We start from the raw sequence: 18,749 nt of genomic DNA on the forward strand, positions 1-18,749 counted from the left end.
ACAGATTAGACAATACTACTTCAATCCAACCTATTATTTTCTCTCCCTTAGCATATGAAGTGTGACCCCCCCAACCATAATTAACATTGCTGCTGTTGTGCCACTTTCTTTCTGCTGCTTAGAATAAGCAGCCATACGCTGGTGTCTTCTGTTTTTATCAGAATATAGCTGCAAACACTGAGAATAAGGTTGTTTACCTACTAATTATCTCACACAAGTCATTTGTTGTCATGGATAGTCAAAGTGGGCATCCAGGACTCAGAGGGGCCTGTCAGTATGCAAGGTTTTGGGTCAGTCTGGAACACAGAGGCCCAGTACAAAGTCTATTCAGGATCACATTTAAGGAAAGTGACATAACAACTGTGAAACAAAGGAGGAGGAAATTCCATCAGTATCTCAATCATAAAACCTACACGGAGCAGGACAGACGTGGCTCAGGCAAGTCCCCTTTCACAACTACGTTCTCTTCCTAACTTAGAAGCCCAGATGATGCTTAAACCTCTGTGGCGCGTTATTGAAAACTACATGCAGAAAGCCTGAAATGTCAGTTTTAGCTCATATTCGAACGTATGTACTGGTACTCATGAAATCGACAGTCGACATACTTCTGTGTTCACAGTGCATGAAAGTTATGAAAGGTAAAAATAAAACTGAAGATCACAATGTGTTAGTGACCTTCTGTTTATTTAAAGCCAGGCCACTTGAGCTCTCAGCTTTTGGTTTCCCTTCCCTTAACAACTGAACACATCAGCGGATGGACATTTATAATGTGGAAACAATACAGCTACTGTGCTCATGTATTTTATCAGATGAACAGGCTGTGCATAAGAAAACACCTATTAGACTTTACTTTGAACCTTTTAGACCAGTTTGTTTTAAAATGGTCTAGAGCAACAAATGTGAGAAGTGTGTGTTAGAACCAGAAGCAACTGCATAAGTTTGCCGGAATCCCTTGAGTTTTAATTTAACAGATACAGTAGCTGAAACTATGTCTAAATGCTGCTTAAGTGCTTTTGAAACCACCTATCGTTTTTTCCATTGCCTAGACCTCGGTTAGACACATATGCTACACACAGTTCTGCAAACCACATGTATACAGTCAGATCACATTACCACAATTTGTGGCATAAATGAGGTGGTTTCTATATCCGATAAAATAAAGCAAATACTGGAATGAGCAAAATAGGTGATCGTCATGATTTCATTAAACAGGGCTGACCTAGAACACTTGCATAATGTGTCACTAACTCATCCAACCCACCGCTGTCTGTGACCCCACGACGACTCATTTCTAACAGGAAGTGGCCAGAGAAATGCGGCTACACGTCCACATGGTGTGATCACACGCACTCAGACTGAAGCAAGACTGACACGAGCTCTGTCACATTACGGCCAGTGTTTAATTGAGTATTCAATGAGTATGTATTCTCACAAGGCAATAAATGTACAGCAAACTATCACTATTATCATACATTGTGAAGGGCTTGCTCCATGCCAGAACTCTGCCGGGACAGAAAGAATACAACCACTTTCGTGTCCACTGCATGAACATGTATCCTGTTGCCATGCACTAATAATTGACCATGAGCTGGAGAACCACTGGAATAAAACAAACTAAATACACTCACGCCGGCTGATCACCTGTTCATGAATCCATCACATGAAACTGGAATAATACACGCACACTCTTCGATAAAGAAAACGACAAGGGTGGCAACAATGTTATAAACAACGCTTCAACAATAAGAACAACAACATCAACAAGAACAATAACAGTATTAAAGCTTTTCATGACCATATCAACATTCAGTGTATTGGAAAATACAATCCCAATAGACTCTTTGTATAAAAAAGAAGCTTTTCAAGTCAGCATGGAACAATTAACAGTTCATTTCTTCAGGGGTGGGGGCAGGGTGGATAACGGGGGTAGGTGTGCTTCCATAGACTTCAGAGGAGTGAGTGGTGTGTGTGTGTGTGTGTGTGTGTGTGTGTGTGTGTGTGTGTGTGTGTGTGTGTGTGTGTGTGTGTGTGTGTGTGTGTGTGTGTGTGTGTGTGTGTGTGTGTGTGTGTGTGTGTCTGTCTGTCTGTCTGTCGGGGGTTCCGGGGGAGTGGTCTTGGTCTATGTGGCGTAGCGTTTGGTCCACTGTTTGGCTATCCTGTCGTGCTCAGGTCTATTGGTCAGGTACTGTGTGGCGATGCTTCCCACCAGAGGGTCAGCTGCAACAGAAGAGCAATGAACATAGTGAGACTCAAAACAGCACAAAACCACTGCATGAAGGGACACGTTTAGTGTTAGACAGTTAATAGTTTTTTGCTTATATATTGTGTAAAGATCTGGGTGGAGTAGAATAAAAAAACTAGAAAACTAGAATATTGCACTAAACTCCCAAAATGAGTAAATTGAACCTTTAATGTTATATAAAGTCAGCTCTAGCAGAGTAATCTAGAATAAACTCATTGGATCCGTTAATCTAGTGTTTAGTCTAGGGATGATCTTCTGTAACACTATGCCTGACGAGGGTGTCACATATTTGATTATTGATGCTAACTGTAGAAATGTTTCCTTGTCTTTCATGCTTTCTTGTAATTGCTCATGTGCGAACAAAATTGCAGCCTGTTGCAGTTACTGTTTCTTCCTTTTATTTTCCATTTATTGTTGTTTAATGAAGGCAGAAGAAGAATTTTTCTGCCCTTCACTCATGAAATTAGAGGGATCGAGTTGACTGATGTACAGCTGCTTCACCGTAGACCTACTTTGCTTGCTTGCTTTGGATCAGCAGATTGTACTGACACAGAGGTCTGGGTTAAACTTGAGTTTATATATTGTGCCTGCGAGAAGGATGCTTCCCAAACTCCTCTCTTCCCCTTCCACCAACTGCACAGTATCAAATGCTTATTTGTAGTTATTTGGCCATTTCCTTACATTTTGAACAGACAGCAGAGGTAGAACAGCAAAAAAGGGACTAACAAAGATTAGTCAATCATATACTTTAGGGCTTCACAAAATACATCCACTCAAAATTCTGAGGACCATGAGTATCTGTCACAAATCTAATGAGAATCAGTTTGATGTGTAACTTCAGCGATGTGTCTTTGTTACACCACAGACTAAACTTACCAACCTGCTATGAACAGATTTCCTGCTAGTGAGATCAGTCTTTAAAATAAACATTTTTTCTAAGTGATATTCTGAGCACACTTCAGCAAACAGTAGTGTGGTTTTCAATCCAATTACCTAACAATGTGTAAAATGGTGAAGAAATGTGCAGCTGACCAGCCAGGTCAGCCTCCACACACATTGATGAACCAATCAGATGGTTCATCAGTGTGTGTGGAGGCTTTATAGGCACAGAAAAGCCGTAAGTGACAGAAACGGGGCTTCATCATTCGGGGGTCTGAACTGAAGCTTGTGCAGTAACAAACAGCCACAGCGAGGCATAATACACCCGCCGCTCTAAATCAGAGGACGTCGCGGTGGGCTCCAGCGGACGCCCCGAGCCGCCCCATCTGTTGATACACTGCACACGTCCAGTCAGACAACAGTCACCATTATAATTTCCTCCTGGCTCCCGTATCGATTCGACTGCTGCTCGGTTTGTTGTGCCAGAGGTCAGTTTCTCAGCGAGGTGACAGAGAAACAAACAAATTCCCCTGGCCTCTCTCTTACGAATGCACACGCACACACACATGCACGTGCAAACGCACACACGCACACACTTGGGTCTGTCTCCTGTGGCGCATGGCCTGCTGACGGAGCAGTATGATGAGCTTGGCTGAGCAAGCAGCACAAACACCCATCTATAGTAATCCCTGCTAGCACTGACGCAATGATGGCTGTTGTGAGGAGGCGTTACAGGCTTATAGCCATATTTCTGGAGGAGCTGATCCTTCCATGTCATGGCATTGTGACTGGAAATGGTGTCTGACTTCTCCATGAAACCTGCTGCAAGATGTCTGTCAAAAATTATTCAACGCACACACATTGATTCTGGCTACTTACTGTACATGTAATGACAGCAACAGAACTAACTTGGTCAGGTGAACACGACAGAAGCTGGTTCAGGTGAAAAGCTCCTTCCTCAGTAAAGGCGGACGTCAATGATGCATTCTAATTTATCCTGCTGCTTTCATACGCTGCCAGGCCCATTAGAACCACAGTCAACATGGAGGCCACTCCTAACGACCCACTTTTAAGGTTGGGAATTCACAGGTTTGTAGGAGTCATGACTAATGACGCTCCTCTACTCACACACCGCCTACTGTCTATTCAGGTCAGGTGAGAAGTAAAACCACTAGAATAAAACCCTCAGACAGTTTCATCAGACTTAAAAGAGCCGTAAAAGGTTTTGACTTGAAATAAGTCTAGTTGCCGTTTGTCCATTTCCAATTTAGTTGAGGTTATGAGGTGTTACCCCCTTTTTTATTTCAGCAAGACGGGACGTCACTTATAGGAAATCAATCTGCCTTTGGTTAAAATGTGTTAGAAATATAATATTTGGCAGACAAAGGTTGAGGCAGGGAAAGACAGAGGCCCTGGGTGGGATTTGAGCCCTGGACACGGTCTGACGTGGGCCGTGGCTTGGCCTCAACGAGCCACTGGGACGCCTCAGGTCATATCTGCTTGTGAGACCTTGTCGTCAAGCCACATTGAGCACTGCATCAAGGGCCGCGGCTTTGGGGGGGGGGGGTTGATTATGTATCATTCCCTCCTCTTCCTCTGCTTTAATGAGCTACATGCCAGTGATCCCTGCCTGCATGGGAAAGGATAGCTGCAGTGCCTCAGGAAGCGGCAGAGGGAGGAAAGGCTCAGCAGTGGAGCAGTTCACATGGGTTTAAAAAAATAAACCTAAAGTGCAGAAAAGCGCTGTGAGTGAAGAGATTTTGATGAGGCAAGAGACAGAAAGACAGTCTGAAAATATGTGAGCAACAGAAAGAAAAGACGGCTGGCAAAGATTCCTTTCCTTTTCTTATTTTGCAGGGACTCCGTCGATACAAAGTATCTTTTGTTTCACACCTCTGAGGAATGAGCTTGTATCATCTCATCATCTGAAAATGATGAAGAGAAGAAGTACGAGCTTCTCTCAGTTCAACGGGGACATTTATCAAAAAGCCATCCTCCCAGAGGAGACACAAGCTTTAGTCGCCCCCTCCCCCTTTTGTTTCAATTGCCCACTTTTTACATCAGAAATTACCTGATATTGCCAGCTTCATTCCTCATCTTTCCTTGCTCTGACACATCCCCAGTTCTTTCATATTGAACAGCATTGCTGTGCTGATGAACAGATTTTGTCAACAGTTGTTTTATCACCTCTGCTCTGCTCCGTTAAATACTTTTACAGCAGAAGATATGAACTGCACTTGCAGCTGAGGACCAGTGGAAGTAGCTCTAACCGGCTCATAAAAGACAGATCACGTTCTCTGCTCCGCCAGCGGTGCTCTCCGCTCGGCTGGTTATGCGCCATAACAGATCTAATTAGCTTTAAAAAATGTTGATGTGTTCCCAGTGAATGGTGTCAGCCGTTTACAGGATTGTGTTTAGCCAGCCAGTCCTGGTTAAATATTGATTGGTCTGCGATGAAGAGCGCAGGAAGCCCCTGGGTTGCAGTTTACAACATGATTACTTCACAATCATTATTTCAGTTTCTCGTTCCCACAAATTGACATATTCACACGGACAGTAGTAAATGGTTATTAAGGAGAAGATAGTGCTGTCTGTTCTTGTATAAAGGCCTCAATGTAGTTTCCAGACGGCATCTTATTTCCTTTAAGAGCAGATCACACCCTTGGACGCATAACAAAGACATTTTACACATACATTTACTTTATTAAAATTACACTACACTTCAAAGCGGCACAGAGGTGTGAGCTGAGTGGTACATTTTATACTCTTTTGACCAGCTCATATTACAGAGTGGTTTGAAAAGGCCGACAGTTGAACCAGGAGTGTTTCCATCACTGCTGCAAGCCTTTCTAACCCGTCAGCTGCTGTTGTGCTACATAATCACGGGCTGAGCACACTCCTTGTATGTTATCCAGACAGAATAGCAAAGGCGGACAATCAATCACAGCACAGTTAAATGGGACAGAGAGACAACAAGGGTGTGTGTGTGTGTGTGTGTGTGTGTGGTAGCCTTCACCTGGGTTGCAGTCGGTGAGCAGGGAGCAGATGGACAGCAGCACCTTGGAGATGGTGAGGGCGGGGCTCCAGTTGTCCTTCAAAATGTCCAGGCAGATTACTCCCTGACTGTTGATGTTGCAGTGGTAGATCCTCGTGCGGAACGTCACCTGCCATAACGCAGTCGGGGTTAGCTCCGCACTCAGTTAAACACAATTCAAAATCAAACAAAAACGCGAGTTAATTACCTTCAAAACAGAAGTAAAATTACAGCAATAACTTTTAGAAACAGTGAACTAGAAACTGTGTGTAAGAACAGAACAACCAGCTCAAAGAGAATGCTAGCCCCCCTCAAAGGCAACAGGGAAGGTTAATAGTAAGAATTTAATAGCACATTACACTTTCACAGACATTTGATGTGCACTTTAAACCTAATGAAGGATGAGAGTAAGGCCAAAAGGCCACGTGAAACAGATGCACTGGTCAGTACAGTACAGTGAACACATACAGACTGAGGTGAAGTTAGCTTCTTAACTTCACAGTGAAGAACCTGCCATTCCTACGGTTCTACCATAGTCAACACTGTGAGGACAGCACCCAGTTCAATCAGGCAAAAGTAAATCATCATTAAGAAGTGACCTTTGACCCCTCTCTCTTCATAATGATGCTGACTACAACTGGTAGTTCAGCCATACATATGCACCATCTCCCGTCTCAGCTTTGTGGCTTCAGCCTGCACTCGGTTACATCCTCCCCTCCCTCCCCCACGCATCCTCATTACTTCTCCATTTCTCCCCCTTACGACAAACAAGCGTCGCCAGCATGCGAGCCGAACCCTCCCCTTCCTTACATTCCACGCTGGCATGACTGAGGGAGCAGCAGCTGACTTGTGATAAACAGGCAGCACAATGAACAGGATGCTTTCTATTACACGGAAGGCCTTCTGGAGATGTGACGAGAAAAGACAAGCAGGCCGGCGATGCGGTGATTGATGGTGACTGGTTGAGGGCACGTCTCATGTTTGAGTCGCTGTCACACCTCTGGTGGGGATGGTTAGCAGTGGCATGCTAATGCCGGGAGCCCAGCCGCCATAAAACAGAACCCTCTCCTGTGTGTGCTCATTAATGAAGGCATCTATTATCACGGCTAATGATAAGAGATAATGTTTGTCTTGCATGTCCCCAGTTTTATGTTTCATCCCCATATGCAACCTCATCCCAATTATTTCACAGCAATAACTCTTAATCATATTAACCAATATGGACATATACAGAAAACACCTGCCCTGTTCTTCAGCTTCCACCTGATAGGGACATGCCTGAAGAAAATGTGGTTTCAAAGCAAGATATGAGCAGTGTTTCAGAGCTACCTACATTCATTCAGTCTAAACCTGTTATGATGCCTTTATCATCCCCGTCATCAACAGTGATCTGTTCACCTGTATCTGTCAACAGCACAAGAGACGCCAGTCACACTAACTGTCTATCCCAAGATGACTGAAGTATATACTAGACAAACACAGATTTCACGTTGGATCAGGAAATAATGATAACTAGTCAGAGGTTCAATAAAAAATAAACTGTAATTCTTAAGGTTTTCACTAACAACACATGCATTGTTAATTCATTATCCAATTTTCATAACTCTTCTACCTCTAAATCTGCCATCTACAGTAAGTAAAAGAGAACTGGATTATTTCCCTAGTCACGATGGCTTGTCCAGACAGGCATCATCCCCTGTCAAGTGAAATTAAAATCAACTGAACTCCCACCAATTTTATGAACAGAGGAAGGTGGGAGTCCAGGATGAAGAAGATTCATTACACCTCCTGCGAATCGTTCCCAAGTAACATACAGTGCTTTTGAAAGAGACACTGCAAAACTATTAACCACGTATAACATGACCTCAAAGCTCTGCTCAGCCAACGCTGGAAGCAATGACATGATCAACTGTCTACTTCCCTCACCCGAAAATATTAGTCTCAGCCTTAACAGGGCTTATCATCTCAATGCTAGTGAATGAGCCAGTGTAGTAAGCAGCTGCAGCTGTGATCTGGTGAGATGAGGCCATAAAAAAGCTTAAAAGACCATAGTTTATAAATGAATGGCCCACAATTTGTTTTCAAAGATTCAGCTTTTTACCTCCAGCTTCGTGTGTTGTTAACAAGTGACACTATACAGTAATTTAATAGTACTTTATCATCAGCATGCTTTGCTAGCGAGGGCATTCATCATGTCCACTGTCACATTACAATGGGGTGATGCTCACTCACTGTGCTTTTTTCATAATTTGGCCAAAGGCAGGAGCTAAACCAAACAACTGTCGAAAGCCCAAAAGCTACTTTAAAAAAGGAGCCAGATTATTTAATATGCAGCCTTTTTATACTGGTCAATATTCAGCGAGGATATGTCCAAACCTACTTCACTATAAGTGATGGTGAGCAGATAAGTTGGAGCTTCACCCACAGGAGAATCTTTGCATTTTAAGTCTCATAGGCAAATTCTGTAATGTTGCTGCTGCATCCTCAACTACTCTCTCCCACTCTCTCCCAGATTTCCCAATAAATCTAAAGCACAGAGAAGGTGATCGGTATTGCATTTGGACCAAAGACGTATTCTGCTGACTGTTTTTCTGTTTATGTCACAGCGTGCGTCTCTGCATAGATGATAGACATAAGCCGCTGAGTATTTCTAGACTTGAAAACCAAAAATCAGAAGCACAACTAAAAGCCCGCGAGGGAGTCTACTGTGTAAATACTGACACACACACACACACACACACACACACACACACACACACACACACACACACACACACACACACACACACACACACACACACACACACACACACACACACACACACACACACACACACACACACACACACACACACACACACACACACACACACACACACACACACACACAGCTGGAGAGAAGCTAAATAATGCTGGGACCAGTATTGAGTGCGAGTACAGCACCAAATTCATTACTGCTCCTGTCTGAGTAAGGTTTACTATTAGGCCACACTATTAATACCCCTCACCCTTTCCAAGCATAAGAGAGCCAAATAAAAGGCTCTATGACCTTGTCCACAACTACATCAAATAGCAATTTGTGAAGTTTTGAATTTAAAGTCTACTGTAGGAACAGTAGCACAACGTGGTAGCCTCGATAAAAGTCTCCTCTCTTTGTACAGAGAAAATCCTTATTTTACATTCAAGCTTATAAAAATGCAAAGTACTCACACACTATTGAAATCATCATTTTAAACACTTCATTGCAATATTGCACAGCTTTGGTTCACACTTCATGGACACAAATATATTTTGTTATATTCTTTACGAAATTCAAAATTTTTCTATGGGCATTAGTCATCTGGAGCCTCCAAGTAAAGACTGGGCAGTGTAAGACTAGAGACTTTGACCATTTAGTTGAATTTTGTAACCAGTGTAACTCAAGTTTAAACCATTTTTACACCCAGTGCACAGGAATAGAAACCGCTTACCACAGTCTATCACAGCAAAAAAAGAAAGAAAAAAAAAGAGAGCTGCTAGAAAGAGCAGAGCTGTTTAAAGCACGACTTCACTGTGACTTTTCCATTCAAATTAAAACAGCTGTAGCGGTGCGCCTAGCTCTATTCAATAAAAGGACATTATTTTGTCATTAGGTGTGATTTCGTGTCACCCATTAGTTTGTAAATGTGCTTCAGGTGGAAAAAGCCTTGAACAGGTCATTGTTGTTAAACAACAGGGTCAAAAGCTGAGAGCCGCAGGGACAATGCTGCCATTGTTCAGAGCTCTGGGTGAGATTTGGGGTAGGTGGTGTGTGTGTGTGTGTGTGTGTGTGTGTGTGTGTGTGTGTGTGTGTGTGTGTGTGTGTGTGTGTGTGTGTGTGTGTGTGTGTGTGTGTGTGTGTGCGCACACATGTTTTTGATGTGGGGACAATTAACCATGTTTTTGCTATCAAGGTGAGGACACTGCAACAACGTGGGGACCGAAAAGCTTTTTTGAGGGTCAAGATGTGATTTTAGGGCTGAGGTTAGAATTGACTTTTGATTCAGATTAGAGCTAAGATTAGACATCTGCCTTTATTTGTGATGGTTAGCGTTAGGGTAAGGAGCTAGGGAAGGCATTATGTCAATGGGGAGTCCCCACATTGATGACAAACACGACTGTGTGTGTGTGTGTGTGTGTGTGTGTGTGTGTGTGTGTGTGTGTGTGTGTGTGTGTGTGTGTGTGTGTGTGTGTGTGTGTGTACCTTCGGTGGTTTGAAGGGGTAGTCTGGTGTGAAGGCGATGTCCAGGAAAAACACGCCCCCCTCGTACACGGATCCTGGGGGGCCCAGGATGGTCGACCTCCACTCATAGATGTTGTCTCCTTTAGGACCCGCACTACAATTACGGAAATAAGGAAAACAGAGTTAACAAGGAGGTGTTTAAGCAGGACACTGGAATAATATTTTTTTTACAGCAGCAAGAAAATAAATAACAAGTGTGTGGCTATCAGCGGTTAACTGCACAAAGCTGCCTTTTAAAAAGTAGATGTTGAAGGCAGGATTAGGCAACACAGCTTCAGTGTCTAACAATGCCTGCATGTGTAAGCTATGGGAAATGGTGAGTACGATACATGTCGTGAATGACTAATGTGTCTGGGATAAGCACGCAAACATCACACACACACACACATGCACACATACACACACACAAAAATGGAAAGTGTTAGGCAGCAGCAGCTGTTTCTTCACTGTTCATCAGTGGACTTGTGTTGGGGAGCTGGCTACTGCCAAGCTCCATTGTTACAGAAGCATGCCCGCACGCACATAGCTGTGAGAAGAAAGGCAGTAATCCAATTCCATTTTATATTGGAATTAGGCCAGATGCCCCCGTCGGTTTCATGCATTACGTTTATTTTCATCATTTACACACAAACACACACACAAGCGAAATACACACAAAAAAAGGAGAGGGAGAGTACAGCACATAAATGTAAGATGAGAGCGCGAGTGGAGTTGTTCATGTGAAACAGCAGCCTGTTGTGAAACACCGGGCCGCTGCAGATCTATTTCTTGTCAGCGTGTGTTTGGGCGCAGAGAGGAATTATGGGAGCGAGCCAGGGAAAGGATGCCAACACGTTATCCTGGACGGATAAAAATAGTCTGCGGAGCGGCGGTGTGCCGAGGCCAGCGGGGGCCAACGGGGCCAATAAATCCCTCTGCTCAGCATTAGGAGGTAGCCTGATGCAATGGAGAGAAGTGGAGAAATCTGTGTTTGTGTGTCAGAAACGTCTACACATGAAAATGAATGCAGAAGAGATTTATTGTGCTTTATTATCAATACAACGATAATAAACAAAGCAACACTCCATCGCTGTACGTAAATAGCGAACACATGAAAAAAAATAAAAAAATTAAAAAAAAAAGAAATCACACCTACACATTTGATATTAACCAAGATTGATTTATAATACCAGGCGATTAACGAGCAAGGGTTATGATCCTTAATCTTTCAGGTGAGGCCTTGAAAAAAGCCATTACCACTCACTAGTCTAATAACAGGTTTAATGGACCTTTCAAACAATACCGGCCCTTAAGTTCTTCGCTACATAGGTCAGGGGCATCTGGAAATGTTTAGGCCCCTGTCTCCTCTGGCTGAAGAGGCCGCACTAGCAGTTAAATATTGGCAATTCTTTGGCAATTTCATTTATTTACAAATGGACACAAGCCAAAAATCCAAAATGTCTAGCTTACTTAAAGTTCACACAGAGAACCATTGTTACAGCACATGTACCTTTCCAGGTAGGAAAGGTACATGTACCTTTTCCAGCCCTGTGGTGTGTTAATTCCCCTAAAACCAAATTATTTTCGCTCTCACACCTTGGGCCAATTCACAATTTCTAATTAATATACTGTAACTACAGAACAAAAACGCACGGACATGGGGAGAACATGCAAACTCTGACAAGGTGCAGAGTTTGCCAGAGTCAAACCCAGATCCTTTTTGCTGCACAACACCACCTAAAAACAGAATAAATAGTGGCCTGGTGGATAGAGCATCGGCCTGGAAAGCACAATGTCTGTGTGATCTCCTCACTCCTCTGGCACCAGGTGTGTCCTTGAGCAAGGCACGCCACACTATCCCCCTGGGCACTGTCCCCCAGTGTATGGGTCAAATACAGAGACAAAATTCATGCACTGCTGGGATCAATAAAGTTTTAATTATACATATAATTAATTATTTTAATTATTAATTATTACAACATTAACAGAGTGTGTGAAAGTGTGTCAAGGGAGATAATGTTTTCACAAACTAATTCTTCTACTAAAAATCACACTTCTTTCTAAACACTCTTTTAAACACACTTTATCCTCAGTTTTCTCTCATCCCTATTGCAGCCCGTTCCTTCAGGACCTTCTCTGGTGGCTGGAGAGGTTTGACACTGTTAGGCTTCCCTGCCCAGGGCAAACAGAGATGCTCAGAGCAGCTCACTTCACTTCAGCAAAGAAAGACTGAATGTAAATAATGTTTGAACTCAGTTGTGGCTGAGATGGCATACTAAATAGTATCCTCTGACAGCTTGATAGGACATCAGATCTGAACAGCAGAAAATCACACTGGGTCTAAAATGTGTCATATTCCCTTCTTAAACCTGTATCTAAGGGAAACTCCATCAGCTCCGAGCTATTTTCCAGCAAGCTTCTGCTGCACATTCAGAGATGCTGGTGCACAAGCAGCAGTGCAGCACAAGCACAGCTCCTCTGTAGTGCTGCTGCTGCTGCAGCTGCTGGAAGCTTAATGTCTCATTCAAGGGCACCTCTACAATGGTTGATTAGGGAGCAAAGACTTGTCATTCACTTTCAGACACACAGAGTGGTCTGATGGCTTGGCGTTAGTCAGTCAAACCTAATTTCATCTGCAACCCCAACAAATAATACAGTGGTTGCATTAAGGCTAAAATCTGGGAAGATTAGTAAACAACTGCTCAAACGACTTTTTAAAATGACCAGATTTCATGTGATTGTTGTAAAATGTAAAGGTTATGGGTTTGCTTGTCAATACTGACCAGCAGTTTAGGGAAGCTAGACTGACTGACTGCATACGAACACTGGATGGAGAGATCTTAGCATGAGTACATTAAAAAAAACAACAACATCTAAATGACAATTTTGATACAGTTCTTCCCTGAAGAATCTATGATACTTTTAGTAAACCCAGCTGAACAGAAACAAAGAACTGAGACATGATCTATTACTTCATTACAAGACAAGAGCCAGTGTTCTGTTTTTAAAGTGACTTCGAGTGAAGGCCCCGCCAATGACAAAATATGAAATGATTTTATGTGCTGTATAGTTGTAAGTTAACAACATATGGACTAAAAAATTAAAATGGTATCCAAATTAAATCAGACAACAATGTTATTATAGATAGATAGATATTAGAATCAAATTGTTATTAAGCCAAAGCTACTATCAATGGATAACAACTGGAAAATATCCCAAGTACAGCTCAGCTTCTCTTTAAGTCTACAGAAGGTACTGTAGGGCGCTCTTCCAAGTCATCAAAATCTGCAGCGCTGGTAACAGCTATCAATCAAGGCTCAGTCTCAAAAGTTAACTTGGTTCAGTCATTAAATGATAATGCACACGCTTACTAGGAGCAGATGTAACAAGAGCTGGTGAACAAAGAACTAAGTTGAGATCAAGTGTGGAGTAACACAATCAACCTCTAACCTTTGGATCTAGACAGCAACAGTCCCCATTGTCCCTGACATGTTGCCTAGCAACATTACATCCCTGCAGTGATTATGTGCGTATACATTTTGTGCTGCGAGAGGAATTTCCATGGAAACCACAACAGTGGCACGAGCAGACGCAACAGTGCTGCTTGATTGACCTAAAACCTGAAAAGGCTGATGGGCACACCATAAAGCACAGGAATTCATCTTTGTTTATGACTCATAATGCCGGAATAAGCCCTTTACGACAAATCAACAGTCCATAAAATAATAAATTTGCCAACAAAACACAGATTTCATTCTAAATCTGTGTGACGGGCATCAATTCTAACTTACTCCCTGAAGCTCATTTTAATGATGCCTTGTCTAAGAAGAGAGAAATGCATGTGTATAAAGCGGTCCAAAGTGAATTAGGCCATCCAGGCTTTGTGCATGATTCGCCTTGATGGTGAGCACTGACAGTGCAGTCATGAGAAAAGCTCATCATTACCAATTCAAGTACCTCATGTCTTATCTTTATGAAACACACTGACACCACTTGACTAGATGGTTAAGAGAGAATAAAGTCATAATAATTCTATAATACCAGTGATGCAGAAATGTTTGTTAATAATTAGGTGGCATTTGTCTTTACCCACTGCTGAATTTGTGTAATTTTGAAGAGTTGTCTATCCACTGTAGAGTTGTAAGTTTAAGTTTGTAAGGCTTGACTCCCTCAGTCATTTGGTAAAGAAGCCTTGAATAATAAAACCGTTCCATATATTAGACTGTATTTTAGGATTTCTTTAAATAAAGTGACAAGCTTGGACTGACAACAAATACCAAATTAAATGAGTAGAATAAGGCAAATCTACTCTACTGGACAAAAAGGCATTGGGAATCTCCTGAATAGGTGAAGAATAGGTGAGCCATGTCAATTATGGGGCTTCAGCAGTGAATGAGTGACAGGAATAATCAGACGAACGCCAAGACGTCACAGTTTAGGCCACACTGGACAGACTCCACAGTGAAGGCAGAACACCTGTCAACTCCATATGAAGTGTTTCAGATCAATACAATGTAAACCAGAAATAGCACAGAGATTATAGCCCACGGTTCCAGATGCCAAGGCATACACAGTAACAAAACCAACAACGATTAACACTGATCTGTCAGAGTGAAGTACGATGTCTAACTACTTATCCAAGATGAGAAACGGCTGCACGGGAGCAAGAGAACAGACCAATTAGAAGAAAGAAGAACAGCTGGACAGCAGAGGCACAGGATGAGCGAGTGTGTGAGAATGCGCGTACGTGTGGAGTTCAACGAAGAAAGTTTTTGTGTGAGTGTTTGATAGAACGTGCGTGACTAAAGTGAAAAGGTTGAACAAACAACAACTATTCCAGAGTCTAGAATGCTCAAATAAATAATTAATATTTACCACAATAGCAGAGATAGAACAACCAGTGTGGACACTGCTGCCCTCACAGTAGATCAGTCGGTGTACGATTAAGGAATTAACAATGTGAAAACAACAGCCCTGTTTGTTAGATCACCAGTCATGAATGATAAGAGTGCAATTTTACAACATTTCAACAACATTTTATAATGATAAATATTGGTACCATTTCAATCTACAGGTAAATGTCAGGATGCTATCTTGTATGCTAATTACAAATTACAGTATGCGTGTAAACAAAAGGATTTTTTAAATTTCTGTCTCGCCAACCACTCTGGCTCCTGTTTTTGTTTACACCGCATCTAACAGTTATAACTGGATGGAGCTCTAGGATTAAGATCATAAGCAGAAGGTCAGCAGTTCGATCCCACAAGGTCTGTCATTGAGCAAGAAACTTCACATTGGAAGCAGCCCAGTGCGGTGTGGGGGGTGTGTGTGTGTGTGTGTGTGGGGGGGGGGGGGGGGGGGGGTCAATTGCAGCAGACACAATTACACCAATGGGATCAATGAAGTATCTCATCATATATTATCTTAGAAAATTACTAGTACGTGGAGCTGGAGTCACAGCTTTTGTGTTAAATCCTATCTCAAAATGTTTCTACAACATTACTATTTTATTTAACAAAAGGGTGCCAATCATCTCAGGTTTAACAGAAAACAGCTTAGCAACAGTCAGGAGATACACAAACATGACAATCTGTTCTACAGTTGTCTTTAAAGAAGCAAACTGTTCATTTGTGTGTAGAGTCACGAAAGGCTCATGATGATTCATCAATAACAAGCTGGCATATGTTCCCCAAGAAGCCTATTAAACTGCATCCACAGAGGTCGTTAAAGGGTATGATAGGGCTGCGAGTCACTTTCCCCTCATCATTTTGCACATGCAGCCCCTAAAGCACAAGCAAATATGTTTATGATAACCTTTAACACCGCTGTAATCATTAATGGCTCCTGTTACAACTAGCTATGAGAAGCTGAGGCCAATAAAATAGAGTAGAGAGCAGAAATCGGTATACACGAAACAGAGAAGGTGAAAAACTGAGAAACAAATGCATAAAAGGTCCAGTAAAGATAATTTATTTTTACAAGGTCTTTCACGTTGATGTTCAATGAAATAAAAACCTGGGTGTTTTAGAAAAGAAAATTATCTGGCTCGAAATTTGTAGGTCCAGCTCTTCATACTTCACATGAGCTCTAGGAGTGTGTGGACAGAGATCAGGCAGAAAAAAAAGATACACATATTTCTCAAAATAAAAGTACTTCAAACCCCAATATGGCAACATACTGAAAATACTCTTATTCTCTATGTATTGAATTGATCCTTGCACAATTAGAAATATTCAGGGAACAAACTTGGCAAAGAGATGATCACATACTTTACTAGTAACGACCCAGATGAGAGGATTGATATTTCACAGATCACATTTAATGGTTTTATTATTAATCTGTCCTGTAAGAGGGGTGACTTTATTTTTCTATTTATTAAAATCCTATGAATCTATTCTATTGCTGTAATTTTTGTAATTTTTGATTTTCAGCATCTCACTAAATTATTTACTGTAATGACCTAAAGGATTAGATTTGAAATTTCAATTTTGATCATATACTACAGCACCATTTTAGTCAAATGTTGTGAAAAAAGGCAATTCCAATGGTCCAAGCATTCCAATGATCATACGTGATGCAGCTTTCTCAGAAAGTTATCTGAAAGGCCGCCATCCTTTGCAAGATGTCCGAAGTCAAAGTTCTTTAATCCTCTTTAAAACCTCCACACTGGCAGCAGAATGAAGGTTTTGCCTTGTGCACAGTCAGTGGTGTCCCATCTTGTTGAAAAGTAACAAAACACAGCAGGACACACACACACACACACACACACACACACACACACACACACACACACACACACACACACACACACACACACACACACACACACACACACACACACACACACACACACACGGAAGCAAAGGTGCAGAAAATTATTACTATTTACAGCAATGCAACATCAAATTAATTAATAAGTAAAAAATCTGAACATATCCTAACAATTAAACAGTTTTCTCATATATTTAACTCCACCACTTTATTGCCCAGTGAGATAATTGAGCTTTAGCTTGTCCTGCTAGAATTTTAAACCTGGGCTTAAATGGAGTAAGGGTTATTCTTATACATATGTGGAGGTTTTCATACGGCGACAATATTTCTTCTTGATTATGTTCTTTCCCTACATCTGGGTAAGCGGTCTCTCCCTCTCTGTATCTTCCTTTGCTTTCACTAGCTACACAAAACTGTTATCGCTCTCTTTATTAATTCCATTGCAACCTCGAACTTTTATCTGCCTGTACTGTCGAGTCACAACATTTACCACCTGTGATCCACAGAGTAGACTAGCTACATGTCGACCAAGTCATGCGTAATTGTTTAAGTCGCATTCAATTGGCCAAAGCGTTCTCACATCCACAAAATAACTACCGTAAATAGCCGTGCTGGTTAAAATTAAGTTGCCCCGCTACATTACGGACGCGGAGCTACAGACCAAACCGATTCTGAATCAAAACTGAAAGGGCCATTAGAAAGATCCTATTTGGTTTTATGTTTTCCTGTAGCACTAGGCAAGTGAAGCTTGGACAAATAGCTCAGATGACTTGGGATGAGTTGAGGTGAGTGTGTAGTATCATGATCACTTCCTACCACTGCTGGTTTGCTAAATTCATAATTCCCAAATAAGTCTTTTAGGAACAAATCAACAGACATTAAGCTATTAAATTATTCCAATGCTAACTTACTCCCTGAAGCTCATTTTAATAATGCCTCGTCTAAAAAGAGAGAAGTGCATGTGTAAAAAAGCTGTCCAAAGTGAATTAGGCCATCCAGTGCATGATTCTCCTTGATGGTGAACACTGACAGTGCAGTCATGAGAAAAGCTCATCATTACCAATTCAAGTACCTCATGTCTTATCTTTATGAAACACACTGACACCACTTGACTAGATGGTTAAGCCAAGGAAATTAGGTAGAAATGCCAGGAGAATCAAGTCATAAAGCTTTTATCATGCCACTGGTTTGTTAAATTAAATTTGTGGTGACATTTTATTTTTATTGTGAGACCAGATACGGAGGTTGCTTTTCCAAGGGGACTAGAGGCAATATTCAAAACATGAGTTAACTTTGTGTGAGCAGCATATTTAGGAGATTAGACAAAAGGCCACGGTAGAGATGCAGACTACATGTGCAAGTGGATGGAGAAAGACGGAAGAGGAAAGTAGTACTGGGCGATTTAGTCCAATCACACAAGTATCAATGTGGCACAGACCTCGGTCTCACTTTAATTAAAACAAACTACATTTAATAACTTGTACCAACTCTACACACCATAATGGCCTGAGTCCTTGCTTTTCTCTAATCGGCTCTAGCTGTCACTTTCATGATGATTAGGCACATACAATCAAATCTCTAGT

General features: G+C 41.8%; 1 protein-coding gene across 2 annotated transcripts in view; it reads right to left on the reverse strand.

Annotated features, from left to right (window-relative positions):
- Positions 1–1,381: 1,381 nt before the first annotated feature.
- LOC114865952 (ubiquitin-conjugating enzyme E2 E2-like) overlaps positions 1,382–18,749 on the reverse strand; it is a 39,513-nt gene continuing 22,145 nt past the window's right edge. For both annotated transcript variants that reach the window (XM_029167511.2, XM_029167510.3), the window contains 3 exons: positions 10,378–10,510; positions 6,138–6,285; positions 1,382–2,217 (listed from right to left, as the gene is read on the reverse strand). In XM_029167511.2, coding sequence (XP_029023344.1) covers positions 2,120–2,217; positions 6,138–6,285; positions 10,378–10,510 — 379 coding nt within the window. In that variant the 3' untranslated portion in view covers positions 1,382–2,119. The remainder of the gene's footprint in view (positions 2,218–6,137; positions 6,286–10,377; positions 10,511–18,749) is intronic.

Source organism: Betta splendens, chromosome 11, assembly GCF_900634795.4.
Source record: "Betta splendens chromosome 11, fBetSpl5.4, whole genome shotgun sequence".
Lineage (NCBI taxonomy): Eukaryota > Metazoa > Chordata > Actinopteri > Anabantiformes > Osphronemidae > Betta > Betta splendens.